General features: G+C 48.1%; 1 protein-coding gene across 1 annotated transcript in view; it reads left to right on the top strand.

The window, feature by feature from the left end:
- Positions 1–9,443: 9,443 nt before the first annotated feature.
- DCAF1 (DDB1 and CUL4 associated factor 1) overlaps positions 9,444–16,605 on the top strand; it is a 47,864-nt gene continuing 40,702 nt past the window's right edge. The window contains exons 1-2 of the mRNA XM_054281260.1: positions 9,444–9,483; positions 14,835–14,952. Coding sequence (XP_054137235.1) covers positions 14,843–14,952 — 110 coding nt within the window. The 5' untranslated portion in view covers positions 9,444–9,483; positions 14,835–14,842. The remainder of the gene's footprint in view (positions 9,484–14,834; positions 14,953–16,605) is intronic.

The following is a 16,605-nucleotide window of genomic DNA, read 5'->3' as shown; positions in this document are numbered from 1 at the left end:
GATGTTTGGGACACAAGTACTCCCAGCAACTCCCCAGCACCAAGTGATTTGAGATGGGATGAGAGGCACAGATCAGACCTGGCAGATCTGGGTGCTGGCTGGGACTGTGGCTGAAGCACAGGGTGAAGTCAGAGTCCTTCCAGAAAGAAACAGCTCAGGGATGTGGATGCTGCACCTGACACTTACATGGGGGAAAGAGGAGCTACAGCCCTCCCTCCAGCAAATCCTCCTCAGCCAGTGCTGAATCCCTCCTGGGGGTTATTCCTAACTGAGCAAAGCCCCCTGCCTCAGACACTGTTTCCTTGGGAAGGAAGATACAAGCTCTAGAATTTGACAGTGTCTGCAGGCTGACATATTCTCCTGTGTGCAGGGTAAGGGGTACAGCTCCACCAACTACAAAATCTACGTGTTACTAAAATCTTGGCAAAGGTTCAGCCAGAGGGGATCAAAAGAGAAAAGTTGCATTAGAAATAGGAGTAAAAACTTTTCTTTGTAAGTGTGGGGTGTCTGCAACCAGTCCAGCAAGACAAAAGGGTTTTGTGAACCTGCTTGCAAGAAAGTTGCTTTGTTCCTCCTCCTTTCCCATTTTCCAAGGAGACTGATGCTGATCAAGTCCAGGCGAAGAGGGAACTGGTTCAGAAGAGCAGGAGCTGTGAGACCTCAGCACTCTCTTTTCTCTTGGTGAAAAGGAGAGATGGGGAGTTGCATGGTTGGATCTGGAAATGCTGCTCTAAAGCAAACACTGAATATTCACCATCTGGATGGTGGGTAACCGCAGCTCGCTTGTAAAACTTTCCACAGCAGGCAATGTTGTTCCCTGGAGCTCTCCCTTGGGGATGCATCTTCCAGGGTATTCTCTCCTCCCCCGTGGCAGCTTTCTGTGCCCCAGGAGAATGTAACAGTAGTTAGCAGTGAGTAGTGGGAGGAGGCTGTGTCTCAGGGAGCTCATCTGGCCTGCTGCACCTCTCTGCTACAAAACAGGCTGGGAACAATCCCAGCCAGCCTGCTGGGAGAGGCTGGGATGAAGAGAATTCAAAATGTCTATGGTGAAATCTGGCCTTTATTATCCTAGTCACTAACATCCCACATATTTCAAGGAGACCAGCATTTTACTCCCACGATCCAAAGACAAAGCAAAATAAATCTTGGTACTCTCAGCCACAGTGCAAAATTCTGATTTATAGAAAATAGCATCCTAGCCTTGAAGAGTGGCTAAACACACCTCCTTCCTCCTTCCTGGCTTAAAGCTTTGCATCCCTATTGCTAAAATCTCCCGTGAGCTCTGCTGTCCAAACAGCCTGTAAAAGCCATAAATACTTCTCATTGTATCCTCCCATCTTTTCAATTTCTCTTCAGGCTAAAGCATTGTTTTCCTTGCAGACTACACTGAAGACTGCTGCCCAAGTACTACATTAAATGTAATGAAATTATGATAAGCATGCAAATGTTACATTAAACACAAATGTAGACTATGAAATAAGTTAATACAGAGAAAATTCCAGTTGATCCTATCCAATTGTACTGGTGATTTGGTGTGTCCAATAACTGAAAATTATCTTTTTTCTCTGGAGAGGACTTGATGAAAAGAGAGGCAAGATAATCTTGAGGGGAAAAAAATTTCTTAACTGGAGTATGCCAAAATGATTCCTCCAAAATGTCTCTATTTCATAATTAGTAGCTTTTAATTGCAATTTTACAATCACATTGCAGTAGGTAGGGACAAACACGTAGCTGTAAATGCACACTGCAATATTGTGAATCAAGTGCCCTCCCAGGCAGTGAATGGCATCCACTTCTCTGTAACTGCTGACTGGTGACATTGGTCTTGGATAGTTTGTTGTTCCTTTGCACCCAGAAGTGGTAATAATGTGTCTTTCTCAGAAACCTCTCACATCACAGGGAGGGGAGGTGGTGTGTGTTACACATAGGACCGGTGCTCAAACTGAATGGAAATGCAGAGCTTTGCATCACCCATTTATTGTCATTTGCAGCCATCACTGCACACCTGAGCTGCCCTTACACCTCAGCTCCAGAAGCAGAGAGGACATTCAGGTATTCTTCTGGTTACCATTTATCAATGCTGGTTTTAGAATAAGGATACAGCACTTATCTACATCCCAAAAGGAAAAAACCCCTACTATATAAAATACCCTGCACTCCTATAAATGCAGCTAAATGTTCACAAACAAGGTTCCCTGGAGACCAAAGCCCATGAGGATGTCCCTGTAGTTGCTAACAGAGCGTGCTGTGCCCTGGGAGGCACTGGGATTTTTCTCCCTTGTGGGTTGGCATCCAATTTGATTCCTAAAAATTCAGTATTTTCCCTTCCCTTCCTCCATATTGTCAGGTACTTTTGATTTATTTGGGCAAAGAAAATTTATGAAGCTTCATTCTTGCTCTATTCCCTCTCCACTGACTGGGGATATGAAGCTCCTGAAAGGAAGAAAAGACACTTTCATCTACGTGAGGGAACTAGTGGAAGAGGGAAGAGCCTCGAGCTGGTGCTGCTGTCCAGTTGTGGGAGTTCAGCAGCAGAACCAGAACTTTTTAAAGTCACCATGATGTCAGAAATCTGGATCTGCACCAGTAACAACATGCCCCAAGGCCCACCTGCGCTCCCAGGTACCCAGGCTTAGAGGTACTCGGTGTTTCAGGAGGGTGCCCTCAAATATCCCTGTCCCTGAGTGTTTCTGGGGCTGTTCAGGATCAGGGCAGCACACAGAGAGGTGTTGCCAGAGGAATTCATTCCTCCTGGGTGAAAAGACATGACCTATTTCATGGCAGAGGAAAACTCAGGGCACGAGTCCTGGGTGAATCCCAGCACAGATCCCCTCAGCTTTCCATCACCTCATTTCAGCTGGGGATTTTCCCCATCCAAACGCTGTTGGATGCTTTATGCTGCTAAGGGAGCTTCAGAGCTTTTTCCTAATTGTGGCTGAATGTGAGAGCCAAGTGTTCAGATCTTACAGTGCTCCAGGTCCCATGTTTGGGCAGTGCCTGCAGTGGGGCCATGCATGTGTGGCTGCTGAGTTGATGTCTGTGGAGCTCTCAGAGCCAAAAACACCACCATGGACAATCCAAAAATTAGGATTGCCTATGATGAACACCACACAGCTGTTATTTAGACCCTTGGTGGAATCCCTCCATGATAAAACAAGTCATAAACACAAAATTGCCATCTGCACATGTGCCTGCCACCATTATAGCCCACTCTCACCACCTTGCTTATTGTTTCCATGTGCATCAAAACTGAGACATAAATACACTTGACCTAATTAACTCCTATAGAGAGATGTGATGAGGAAAGCAGATGTAAAATCTGCACTTAAGGCCTGATAAAAAGAAAAAAAAAAAAAAAAGGAAAAACCAGAAAAAAACAAAAACTCTCCCCTTAAAAGGGCTAGCAGTCTTAAAATGGTACTTTCCCCTGGTTCTGTTTAGTCTTTGTTTTTTAAAGTTGCTATTGTTGCAAGCAATCCCTAAGATCCTTGTTGCTGGAAAACATAAGGAAGAATTTGTATTCCCAGTGTGTGTCTTGCAGGCATTTCACAGTGTGCTGTGCAAAGTCTTTTCTTGCTTCCTTCTGTATGAAGAGTTTCCTTTGCTGGTTGTTTCCTAGAGTAACAAAACAGATTAAAAAAGGGAAAATCCTTGTTAAACCACAAAAACTAGCAAGGGATTTTGTGAAGTGCCTGAAATGAACTTTTAACATTCCCCAGTTAGAGAAATGAGTTTAGTCAGGAAATGATGTCTTGTTGCCATGATATCACTTTCTGTGTACTAACTGCCCCCAACTTTTCTCATGTTCTCCCTTGTATATTCTCTGTGCATTGTTTATCTGTCCACTTCCAGTCTCCCAAAGGCTTTTTCCTTTCATAGCCTCATACCTCTGCATAGCTCATATATCACAGGACACACCAATAACCCCATTTTTCAGTAATTTAGGAAAAAGGAGAGGTATGAAAATCTGCCTGAAGTTGCTCTGTGTGTGTGTGAGAAGCTGAGCACAAAGCTCTGAGCAAGACTGCAGTAGCAGAGTGGTCAGGATTTGGGGGCCATGCTGCTGCAAGCCAGAGGAGCATGGCAGTGTATACTTCATGCAACAGTGATCACTTTGTACTATTTAACTTTTTTGTTGACTTTCAGCCTCCGAACGCAGATGTGCTGTCACTCAGATGCTCAGCTAGGCAGAGTTATGTGCTCTTGGCATCGCACTGACTGTCTGAATGGAGAGTTTTGGCACCAGCCTGTTTAGAAGAGAGCTTTTTGCCTGCTCATGTTCTCATTAGTATCTGAGCTGATGAACGGCATTCTTCTGCATTTCCATGCTCCTAGATACAGATCTGGGTTCTATCTCAGTCTGGGTTAAACGCTCAGGGGGAGCTGCTGGGGAGCCTGTGTCTGCACTGCTGAATCCCTGCAAACACAGGAGAGCTGGGGAGCACCAGTCTGATGGGGATCCTGCAGATCCTGTCAGTGTCCAGAAGAGTTAGTGCAGGTGGCCATGGGAAGGTCCTTGATGCTTTCAAGAGTGAATAGCTTCTACTGAGCTACAAGACAAAGTTGTAGTTCAGCCACTGCCAATATGTAGGTGTCTTCCTGGCCCCTCCTCATAAATAGCTTAGCTGGTTTTAGTTTGTGATGCTGTTTTAGCTTTTTAGCTCCAGCCCAGAGAAAGCCTGCCCCTGAAGTGTTGCTATCACTCTTCTATCACTCTTTCCTCTCCCCACAAGCACCCACCCTTGAAATCCTCTTCCAGTAGGTGCCATCATCCTGTTGTCACTGTTCCCTGTCTTCCTATCTCTGTGAGAAACTTCTCCTTGAGCGTTGCTTGGCCTTTTCTGCTGGAAGGAAACCCCAAATGCTCTCTCCACACACAAGAGCAGGATTCATTCTCAGAATAGGTGGCAACTCCATTCCCTGGATCAGCGCCCGCCTCTGCTGCCCTCCGTGTGTTTCCTCTTTGCATCCCTTTGATGAGCGAGCCTCCCCTGCCTTTCCCACCGTCACTCAGAAATAGCAAAGGAGCACAGGCACAATTCCATTGAATGAACACTTTTCGCCTGCCCTTTTTCATTCGATGTCTCTCTCCAGTTGTTGGGTGGTTTTGCTCTGTGTGTGTGAGCACACAGATGGCTCCTCTGAGCACCTCGGCCCCGGATGATTGCTTGTTAATTTTTGCTTTGGGCTATTTTGAGCTTTTTCCTCTCTTCCCGAGAGGACGCTGGTGTGGTGCGATGATGCCGGTGTGCCACCTAGTGATTGAGCTATTCCCTTGTCGCACACCATTGATCGGAACACTCGGTGCACGGGTTCTGCCCAATTTGCTCACCTGGATCTCAGGTAACCTGCGCAAATGCCTGCAGCCCCTTGCTCTGCTCAGTCTGTCCAGGCAGAGGGGATCCCACTGAACTGCTTTTCCCTGCTTATTTCACTTTGTACCTTTTCCCCTCCCTTTGTACCTCTTTCTACTGTATTACCTGCAGTCTCTGTGATGTGGGCAAGAAATGGGAGATATTTGAGGGGTGGTGGCTGCCAGCTTGCAGGTCAACCATGGCCATAATTAATCCATCAAGCAATATTTTTGTACAACCTGAAAATTTAGCACTAGATTCGTGTCAATCAGATGCTCTGGGGGAGTCTAGAGAGTGTTTAAAGCCCTCTATGCATGAGGGGTATCATTGCAGATATTTATCTGCTTCACACCTCATAAACCCACTTCTGAGCTATTTGGGCAGATGCAGGCTGAGAGAGCAATAGATGGTCCTGGGGTTAGAACTGAGGGGTTTTTGTCAGGGTTTTGTGCCTGCTGGCCACTCCCCAAATTCCCAAAGGCACCCAGGAGACTGGCAGGGTGGGAGGGGGAAGGCACTGGGCACAGAGGTGCATCACAGCCCTCTGGCCTCCAATGCTGCCCTGGCAGTGAGCTCTGCTCCAGGTGCAGCTCCCCAGACTGTCTGACCTCCCGCCCGGACCCGCATCCCCCGGGGCATGGGCGTTGCACAGAAACTCCCTCAGCTCAGAGCAGCTGAGCAGGGCAGGTTCAGACCCTGCCAAAGGCTCGGGTCCCGGCATTGTGCCCTTCCCTGAATGCTGCTGCAGCTGGAAATCCAGCATTGCACCCTTCCCTGGATGCTGCTGGGAAATCCAGCATTGTACCCTTCCCTGGATGCTGCTGGGAGATTCAGCATTGTACCCTTCCTTCCCTGGATGCTGCTGGGAGATTCAGCATTGTACCCTTCCCTGGATGCTTTGGGAAATCCAGCATTGTACCCTTCCCTGGATGCTGCTGGGAGATCCAGCATTGTACCCTTCCCTGGATGCTGCTGGGAAATCCAGCATTGTACCCTTCCCTGGATGCTTTGGGAAATCCAGCATTGTACCCTTCCCTGGATGCTGCTGGGAAATCCAGCATTGTACCCTTCCCTGGATGCTGCTGGAAATCCAGCCGGGTGCTGGGTGCAGCTGCAGAGTGATCCAGAGTGCTGGGAAGGGACTGAGCTCTCTTCCTGAGCTCACTGCTCACCTGCCATGAGTCACACAGCAAAACTGTGCTGCAGAGGCTGGTTCTGCTGGGTCAGTGAGCACTGTCACAGCTGCCCTTCAATAGGAGCTCAGCTGCAGGGAGAAACACGGTGACAAGCAAACTGAGTCCTGCAGGAGGATGGGGCAATTAGTGACAGGTTAAATCTAGGAAGTCAACAAACTTTGTCACTGTAGATCTGTGTTGGAGGTCAAGGTGAGCAATCAACACTCCTAAAAGCCTAAAGAATCCATCCTGTCCTCTCCTCGTAGGGCAGCTGTGGTGAGGTGTCTCTGAATGTTGTGATTTTTTTGATAATGACCTTTTTCTCATTCTCAGAGCGAAGGTCTGTTCGGGCAGAAGGTGAAGTTGCAGCCTGGGTCTGGGGCTCTCTGCCTTTGCCAGCAGCTGTGAGAGATGAAGCATTCCAGACAATTTTCCACCCCTGTCTGTACTCAAGGCAAACTTTGGAAACACAAATTGTGTCTTCCTAGCCTCTCCCACAGTGCTGATCCTCCTCTGATCCCACAGCTAATTGTCCTTAAGTCTAGAAGATTATTAGGGCCCCATGAAATGGGTTTATCCTCTCCTGTAAACCACAGTGTTGAGGTGATCTGGGATGTGACAGCAGTGGGGAGAAGTGGTTCCTTTGTTCAAGGAGCCTCAAGCTGTGACTCAGCCATAAGTCATTGTTACTGTCAGGTGGCCATCCCGTGGAATATGTTGTTCTTCTGGCTGGGGAGCTTAAGGAGCTGAACCTTCCCTTCCTTGCACACCACGGGCCTCTCTCTCAGCTACAAGATCCCACAGGGCAAGAGGTGCCAGCTCACTGCTGACCTCTCATTTTTATTGCTTTGCAATCCACGGCCATATTTTGCATTTCTTTTGTGGCTTTTTCCCCTTCATTGCATCATTAAGGTGAAGTGTTGTTGTGAGGGTGGGGTCTTACTGCATCCAGTGCTGCAGGATTCCCACTCATTATCCTGGAGTTAATCAAGATTGACAGTCAAATGTTGTGAGTGTGGTAGCAGAATCTCTACCTGTGCAAACACTGCCCAGGGCGGGGATTTATGCAGTTGCAGTGCAAGAAAGTGGACTAATGTGGACACTGTGGGGCATCTTAGATAGGAACGGTGCTTATGAAGCTTTTCCTTGAGATGGCCCTCATTCCCCTTATTTACTAATTTTTTATTCATATTTATTCTTCCATAAGAAAGGCTTCTGCCAGTACCTGGGCAATTACTAGAGCTCAGCAGCACAAACTGGGATTTCATTGCTTCCATGCTGTTTTGTTCCTGACAGGTGAGCCAGCAGGACTCCCACCTGCCCTGTGGGAAACAAGAATGTTGGACTGAATCCTTCCCAAATTTTTGAGGTGTGGAAATGCAGGAGCTGGAGGCCTGAGCATTTCAGGCAGTTTGTGAGGAGGCTGTGGCAGAGCCAGGGGCTGGCTGCAAGCTGTGCCCTGTGCCAGCAACGTGCCAGGCTCTGGCAATGAGCAGCAGGCTCTGACTCTCCTCACCTGCCCAGGTGAGCTGGGAACTGAACACCAATTTCTGTGAGAAGTGAGCCTTTCTCCAGTGCACCATAAATATGGCAGGAACTGGAAACCCTAATTTTGCTCTCAGCCCTTGGAACGTGAATGCTGACCTCTGCAGCTCCTGCTGAACAGCCCCACGGCTGCCTCGAGGCTCCCAGGTGCCGTGCAGGGGAGGGAAGGTGCAGCTGCGGATGTGATGATCTTTCCTGGATAATAACACTGCAGGCAGGTCGGATACTTTTGATGCTGCAGCCAGCCAGGAGGGCCTGGGTGAGGAGTGTGCTTTTCCAGATCTTCCTGACCCTCAGCAGAGGTAACTTTGCTGAGAGCACGTGGATCATCATTCCATCCAGCGGGGCAAGGGGCTGTGCCGAGTGACAGCTCATTGCCACTGTAAAGCACACAGAGCAGGGGTGCTCCCACTGTGGAATCAACAAAGGAAAGCAACCCCAAAGGAGCAGGACGTGGAAGGCACCCAGGGATGGGCTGTGCAGAGCTGAAGGGTTTCTTTGCACAGACTCTCCCATGGCAGGCAGGTGCATAACTTCTGCAGTGACGGCGGGAAGGACAGGGAGGTGGAGGAGTTCTCCGAGCTCATGATGAGCAGCTGCAGGGAGGGTGGAAACGTGGGAAGAGGAGTCTCCTCTTCCTCCTTTGTTATGGTCCAGGGCAGGGTGGAGGTGGGTGCTCAGTTCCGCTGTGGGGTTTAACCACAGCTGCCAAAACCAGCGCTGGTTTAAGTGTGAAGCAGCAGGACGCGGTTCCTTACCAAGCTGGAAATAGGAGGAGGAATCACTCTGGGGCAGGAGCCGAGCTCTCCTGCAAGCTCCCCTCCCTGTGGAACACCTCGCTGTCCAGCTGGAGGTGAACACCACAGCGAACAATGTCCAGCCTTGGGAAAGGAACAGCAGGCGCAGCTGGTGATGTCCCGCCGTGGGGCTGCAGGGCGGATGGCGGCGTGCCCAGCAACGCGCCGCTATCGGGGCGGACACGCAGGTATCGGGCCCGACAGCTGCTGCTTGGCGGCTCCTCCGTGTCACGCCGGGCCGCGGAGCCAACAGCCTCGCCCCTCTCCCGGAGTGCGCGTGGTGGAGCACCGACCGCTCCGCCCGCAGCCACGGCGCTGGGCAATGGCGGAGAGCTGTGAACTACAGCTCCCAGCACCCCCTGCGGCGGCAGCTCCGGAGGAAGCGCATGCGCCCGGCCCGAACTCCCTTTCCCGGCAGGCCGGCCGAGCGCGCGGCCCCCGCCCCTCTCCCTCAGGGCCGTGACGCGCTCGCCGTGACGCAGCGCGGTGACGCAAAAAAGTGTGCGCCCTCCAGAACGATCGCGGCCGCCGCGGGGTGCGCGGGGCCGGCAGCAGGGGCCGGGGGCGGCGGCGGCGGCGGCGGCGGCACCGGCACCGCGGGGCAGCGCTCAGGTACCGGGGCCGGGGTGGGCGGGACGCGCCGCCGCCGCTTCCCCGGAGCCTCGCCGGGCCGGGCCGGGCCGGGCCGGTTGGTGGCCGCGGCCTCCGCGCCGGGCAGGGGCAGCGGCGCAGGGTGTGGGGGGGGCGCCTCAGGGGCGCGGGGTCGGCTGCGGGTCCGCCCCCGCGCTAGGGGGCGCCCTCGGGGCGGGGGGCCCGGCGGGCCCGGCCCGGCCCGGCCTGGCCTGTCCCCCCCGGCCCGTCCCGTCCCCCCCGGCGGGACCGGGCCTGCGCCGCCCCGCCCGGCCCGGCCCGCCCCCTGCGCCGGCTCTTCCTCCTGCGCCGGGCCCGCTGGGGCGGGCGGATCTCTGGCCCTTCGCTCCCCCGCTCTGGTCTCTGCCGACCTCTAAACGTTGGGGCCGCCCGTGCGTCCCGCGGAGCCGGGCCGGGCCGTGCGGGACCCCCCGGCAGCTGTCACCGGCCGCCCCCGCGAGGCGCGGCCCGCGTGTTTCCCCTTGCAGCCGCGCGAAGAGGAATTGGTGTTGAAACGGAGCGGAGCGGGGCTTTTTTTTTTTTCTTTTTTTTCCTCTTTTTTTTTCTTATTTTGTAGACAGCAGAAGTTTGTTCCTGTTTTTTGGGCTTGTCGTGCCAGATCAGAATGTTCTAAATTTGTTTTGTGAAAGGAGAAATTTCAGGAAACTGAATAACCTTGTGGTTTTCCCTGTCCTTAAAATGCCTTAATTAAAAAAAAAAAAAAAAAAAAAAAAGAAAGAAAAAAACCCCAAAACAACTGGGTTTTTAAGCAAATACTTAAAGGCAACATTAGGGATATGTTCAGTATAACAGCCAGTTTGGAGCTCTGTCAAACAAGAAGTTGAACAAACATAGATTTTCCTCAGTGTAGGACACCAAACCACATTTTTGTGCTCCAGAGATTCTGAGGCTTTTCTTACTTGGTGGTTTTATTGTTTCCACAAGTGAATTTCAGTGTTGATGCTGTGTGATACTTCAAGTTCCACGTGGTTATTTCAGGCTCAACAGGTTTAGACGAATAGCTGTCAGGTGCCTCATCTCTTTAAAGGATATTTGTGATGGGAGGGAGAATTTTATTTTTTCTTAAAGTAAGGAATTATTTGTGTTAAAGCATTAGCATAAATGAACCTACAAATGTACTGCTCAGCTTTGCTTGGCAATTAACTAGATTCCAACTCATTAGTGGCACATTATTACATTGGTCTTCCCTACATTTTGTCCTCAGCCATACTTAGAATCAGTTTTGGGACCAGTGTCAAACTGGACTATTTAACCTGGCCCAAAGTGCAGTTATTAGAATTTGAGTTGCCCTTGTGCATGTGGAATTACAAATCTTCATGTAAGTTTTGTCCATTAATGTGCACATTAGTTTAATTGTGCAATCTTTCTACAAAGTTGATCATAATTGTGGTTTTCAGGAAATACTTTGTTTTGCTTGAAGTATAATTTTTTGTTTTATTATATAGCTCATTCATTTGGCATTTAAATTGCTAAGTTAGGCCTTTTGTGTTCATTTCCCAAATAACCAAACTGTTGGTTTTCAGATTTTACAAGTATATTTATATTCTCTAAGAGGTTTCATGCTTTAAAATGTTTATCTGTGGGAAGTCAGTGTGTTCAGAGCCTGCTGATCCTTTCCCTGAGCTCAGCATCAGTCAGGGAAGGAGCTGCAGTGGTGTTCAGTTGGTGTGAGGCTCCACTGGACAGAAGGGTGGAGCTGAATTGCCCCAACTGTTCCAGGCACTCAGGCAAGGTTTGTGGTGAGAGGTCACTGGAATTTGATTACCTCGCTGTTCAGAGGTGTCTCACTGAGGTGACTCAAGTGTCAGAGGTTTCAAAAACATGAGAGCACCTTGAGGAATCTGTCTCAGTGCTCTCTGGGTTTCCCTTTAATGTCACATCCTTACAGCCAAGCTCAGAAGAGAGAAATGCCCATAAAGGCTTTGCTGTGGCACAGCAATCAATGCCAGGCAATGTTTGGCATTAAAGGTTTTGCAGTGGCACAGCAGTGCCAGGCAGTGTTTGGCATTAAAGGTTTTGCAGTGGCACAGCAGTGCCAGGCAGTGTTTGGCATTAAAGGTTTTGCAGTGGCACAGCAGTGCCAGGCAGTGTTTGGCATTAGAGCCTTTGCTGTGGCACAGCAATGCCAGGCAGTGTTTGGCATTAAAGCCTTTGCTGTGGCACAGCAATCAATGCCAGGCAGTGTTTGGCATTACAGCAGTGCCAGGAGCACCAGGCACAGTGTGCTGGAACAGCCACATCTGGGTTTGCAGTGGCCACCAAGGTATTTGAGACTGCAAATATTTATCTTTCAAAGTCAAATCCTTTGAGTAAGTGCTTTATGTTTTGTTAATATTGATTTAAATATATTTTGGCAATAACACTGTTTGGGATAAAATCCCATTCCTTAGTTTATTAGATGTTCAAAGTGAAATCTGTAGTAGGCTGTGATTTTCAAAACTTAAGAGAAAAAAATTACATCCCTCTGCCCCCTCCCCTCCCCGAATTTCAATCTGATGGCTTTTGCTGGTTCTTGGAGAGCAATTTAAGATTGGATTTTTTCAGCAACTTGTGCTGAAAAGGGAAGTAGTGAAAGTCAGAGCTGTTCTCCGAGGTTTCCTCTCCATCAGGCCAGGTGTGCTGACAGTTACAGGTTGGTTCATTTCATTTATGTTCTTGTCTTCTCTGCAGAGCTCTTCACTTTGATTTAAGGTGGAATTCTTGAAAAAAGTGAGCACAGTAGGAGTTTCTGTGGTGCCATCTAAAATAATTGTATTTATTTGAATAGATTGGAAGGGATAAGCCTGTGGAAGGGAGGAGGTGCCTTGGCAAGACATTCATTGTCACTGCTGAGTCCCAGTAGAAAGGGTGGCATTTCTATGCTATAACTTCATTTTAGGAAAACAGCTCTCTGTCAGCACCAGTTATTTAGACCAATAATGAGCTTTATTGAGGCAAGTTTTAGGGATAACTGGGGTTTTTCACTTGGTTTTGGGGTAGCACAAGGTGTCCCAGAGGGCAGTGAGCAGTTCCTGTTGTGTTCTGGCTGGGACTTTGTTGACCTGTTGCAGGTACTGCTGAACCTTTTCTGTTTTCCAGCAGGAGCAGTTGAGGGTTGTTAGAGGAAGTAAATTGTTTTCCAGGTTGCAGGGGAGCCTGCACAGGCCCTGAACAAGCTCTGAGGTCACAGGGCCCTTTTTGCTGTATCCCTTGAGTACAGAATGGAGATGAGGATGTCTGAATGTGGATTCTGTTACAGCACTTGTGTTCTGAGGCCCAGAGTGGATTTGTCTGAATGTTTTTCTGTGATATTTAAAAGCTCTGAAGAGCTGCTGGCAAGTGGTGTTCAGTTAATGAAAAAGGAAATGGAACTTAATGAGCTTGGAGTAGTTTTTATTTTTGAAGGTGTTTTGGGAGTGTGTCTGTGTGTACAATCTCATTATATTTTTACCTGCATCTAGGTAGTGTTTCTTCCTAAGCAATTTATGCATTTGCATTGAATTTCCTGATGTAGTTCTGAAATGAATGAATGAATAATGAGTGCCCTAGATAAAATCATAATTACTTGTGATTTAGGAAGCATCATCTTTCTTCATGCTTAGGTAGTTTTTTTGTTAGCATACGTCCAGTGCATATAGTACTTAACAAAATGGCATTCTAGTAGTCACAGGTTTATCTTTTCATACTCTTTGGCTGATAACTTCTGTGCAGTTTCTGCCAGTTTAATCTTCAGCCAGTGTTCTTAACTTCATGTTTCCCATTTAACTAACCAGTCACAGAACATTAAATTCAGGAGCACCTATGAGACAAGAGGTAGAACTGTAGGATTGTTCATCCATTCCCTGAGTGAGGAGAAGTTTTAAACCAATTGGAGGTGTCCAGCACACAATTAAATTGTGGGGATGTTTTTCAGGGACAGTTTGGGCTATAAATGCATGTATAATCTCTGCTATGGCTGCCTTTAGAGTCTGACATTTGACTGGCTTCTGAACATGTATTTCAGGAGCTGATGTGTGTGTCACTGTCTTAAACACTTCTGTGTTTAACACTGGTTTGAAAGCTTCTTTCTCTGGGTCAGTTATGACAAATGGGTATTTAATCTCATGACAGATGGGTATTGGCCATGTTATGGCTAATGAAATGCTGGAAGCCTTTGTGTGTTTTTGGATGTCAAGAAATCTGTTTTGCTTGGTGTACTCTCCCCTACATCCAATACCAAGTCAGTTTATAAATTATGTTTGGGTATTCCTTCCTCCAGAAATTACAACTCTTCACAGCAATCACAGTCTGTCAGGTTGGAAACTAGGGGCATGGCAGTACCTTGAGACAGATTTTGTTCTAGCTGAAGCTGTTAATATTTCTAGTAGGTTTTTATCAGTTCGACAAAAGCTGACACCTGGAAATTTAAAGGCTTAAACAGAACCTACAGTGATAGTTCCCTTCATTAAATGATACTTCAACAAGTCACTCAGTGCTGTAGGAGTTTCTCACTTTTGAGGATGGGAAGATAAATCTTCTGTCAGCTGCTGTCATGCAAGTAAAGGCTGATAAATCTGAAGTAATTGCTCCAGTGCTCTCCTTCCTGTGATCATCCTCCCTTCCTCCTGGAGCCACTGGAGGAGCTGTGCAGACCCTGAGGGAGCAGTGGAAGCCCTGGAGGAGCTGTGCAGGCCCTGAGGGAGCAGTGGAAGCCCTGGAGGAGCTGTGCAGACATTGAAGGAGCAGTGGAAGCCCTGGAGGAGCGGGACAGGCCCTGAGGGAGCAGTGCCCGCCTCTTTGCCACCATGGCTGCCCTGGGGCTGCTCCCGCTGCCCGCAGCACTCGGGGGCTGCCTCTGCTCCTCAGCACTGTGGGCCCCAGGAGTTTGTTGGCACCACCAGTGCTGCCTGCAGGGCATTAAAATGGGATGAGGACACTGATCACAATCTTGCTGTCCTGGCTGGGTTGGTTCTTGAGTAAATCACCACAAAGGGTAACTCAGGTCTGCTCCTGGAGTTGAGGTAGAGCTTTTGAAAGGCTCAGGCAGTGAACACAGCTGTGGTGAGCTGTGCATTCCAGACAGCCTGGTCAGGGCTGGGGAGCACCAGTCAGGACTTGTGTTCAGAGGTGCACATGTTCTTTAGTCTGCAGGCAAAGGACTGGAAAGAAACTTTCACATTTGAAAGCACTGTTCTGTCACTTTGTCTTCTCACTCCTTTTTGCTGAGTATTATTTGCCTCTTTCAAATGACTTGTAATATTTGATTTAGATTGTTTCAAAGAATACAGTAAAAGAGTGGGATTTCTTGCTCATTTTGATGCCTTTTTTTGTCCTGGTTGTTACCTCTGCCTTAGGCTAAGCCATGACTTCAGGATCTGGGCATGTGGACTCCAAGGCTGAGCTCACTACTTTGCTTGAGCAATGGGAGAAAGAACATGGCAGCGGGCAAGACATGGTCCCTATCCTCACCAGGTAAGATCTACTGAGCAAATCCCTAAGGCTGAATGGCTGAAGTTACATGACAGCAGCTTTTACCTTCTTTTTTCTTGAGGTGTTCACATACCTGATAATCTGTAATTCATTTTCTTGGTGTAGAAAATGAGCCATTAGTGTGGTATTTAAATAAAAACTTTTAATGACAACTTACACTGTCTCTACAAATTCTCTGAAATAGTAGAAGTCAGGAGCATCATTAAATGTTTGAAATAACTTTGGTGTCTTTACTTGAAGCTTGTAAAACATTCATTGTGGTGGGAAGCAAGGTGTGAGAGGTTTGAGATTGCAGTGATGTTGATCAGATTAAATGAAGGGGTGAGAGTAGGGTGAGTAGGAGGAGCTATATTGAGAAGGTATTAGTGAAGCTCATAGGGCATGTTTAAAGTGAAATTTTAAAACCTGATTGTTTTTTAAGCTGTGTGATGGTTGACTGCCATTGTATTGTGAGAAAAATGCCCTGGTCCAGTCAATTATTTGGGGTTGTTTAGGTAACACCATTAATTATAAGACAGTATCTAGTACAAAAGAAAGATTTGAATGATCAGGGGCATTTGTGTTTTCCCAAGCCAGGCTTCATTTGGGTAGACTGACATTACTCCTGCTTTAAGGGGAGATTTGCAGAAATTCCCCCAGTTCCTCACAGCTCTGCTGGCAGATCCATGGCCTGCCTCATGTGTGCAGGACTCAACTGCTCTGCAGTTCAGGAGCAGTCCAGGTGTCTCTTCTGCCTTGTTGGGTCAGACAAGTCAGTGCACAGAGCTGGAGCTGGCACTGGGTGCAAGGAACAGGAATCTGCTGGAGGTTCTTTGCTCAGGTCTGTGCTGTGCCTCACCCTCTGGGCACAACTTCTTTGCTGTTCTTACTGCTTTTTAAAAATAGCAGCATAGGAGGAGGAGGTGAGCAACAGAAAGCCAACCCTAAACACTTGAAAATTAGTGGGTCTCTTGAAAATCATGAGACTGGTTTTGGTGTATCTCTGTGTGTTGTCTGAAGGAAACCTGTTCTATTTCAAGGCTTTTTCTTGTGGGCATAATCAGAAATTTACTGTATTCGAAGAAATTTAAAGACATTTGAACTAAGCATGTATTTTTTTGTGCTTATAGCAGTCTGACACTTCTTGCTCCCTCTCAACTCCTGGAGCTCCCTATATTATTTATGCTCAGACAAGTCTGATAACTTTGTTGGTTCTCAAGGTTTCTGTGCAGCAGGCAGAGGGGTTATGAATGGTGAAGGCTTGGGTATTTTTGCTTTAGTGGAGATAATACAGATTTATTTAAGGTAGCATGGGGATTTCACCAGAAGTTAAAATCAGAAATTAGATTTACATTGCTTCAGTTATCAATGAGAGCCATGTTTCTGTTTGTAGGAGAGAGTTTTAGCTATTTAGGTATTTAGAGTTGCTGGTAGAGATGCTCCTGAGCAATCCTCACCAACTGGAGCTTGCAATGCCAATGTCCTGAGGCAGGGCAATGCCCTTGCATATTGGTTTGGTCTTAGGGCAGAGGAAGCTGTGGTCATACTTGTTGGTGAGTGATATTTCTCTACTTCCTTCCTCCTTGTGAGCTAAATGAAAGAAAACTTCCCTGTGTGGATGGGGGTCTGTTGAATGTGATGCTGAGGCAGCACAGG

Source organism: Melozone crissalis, unplaced genomic scaffold (assembly GCF_028551555.1).
Source record: "Melozone crissalis strain CALT ecotype California unplaced genomic scaffold, PUWL_Pcris_2 ptg000029l_1, whole genome shotgun sequence".
NCBI lineage: Eukaryota > Metazoa > Chordata > Aves > Passeriformes > Passerellidae > Melozone > Melozone crissalis.
The sequence above is the reverse complement of the archived record's forward strand: the minus strand, read 5'-3'. Positions and strand labels throughout refer to the sequence as shown.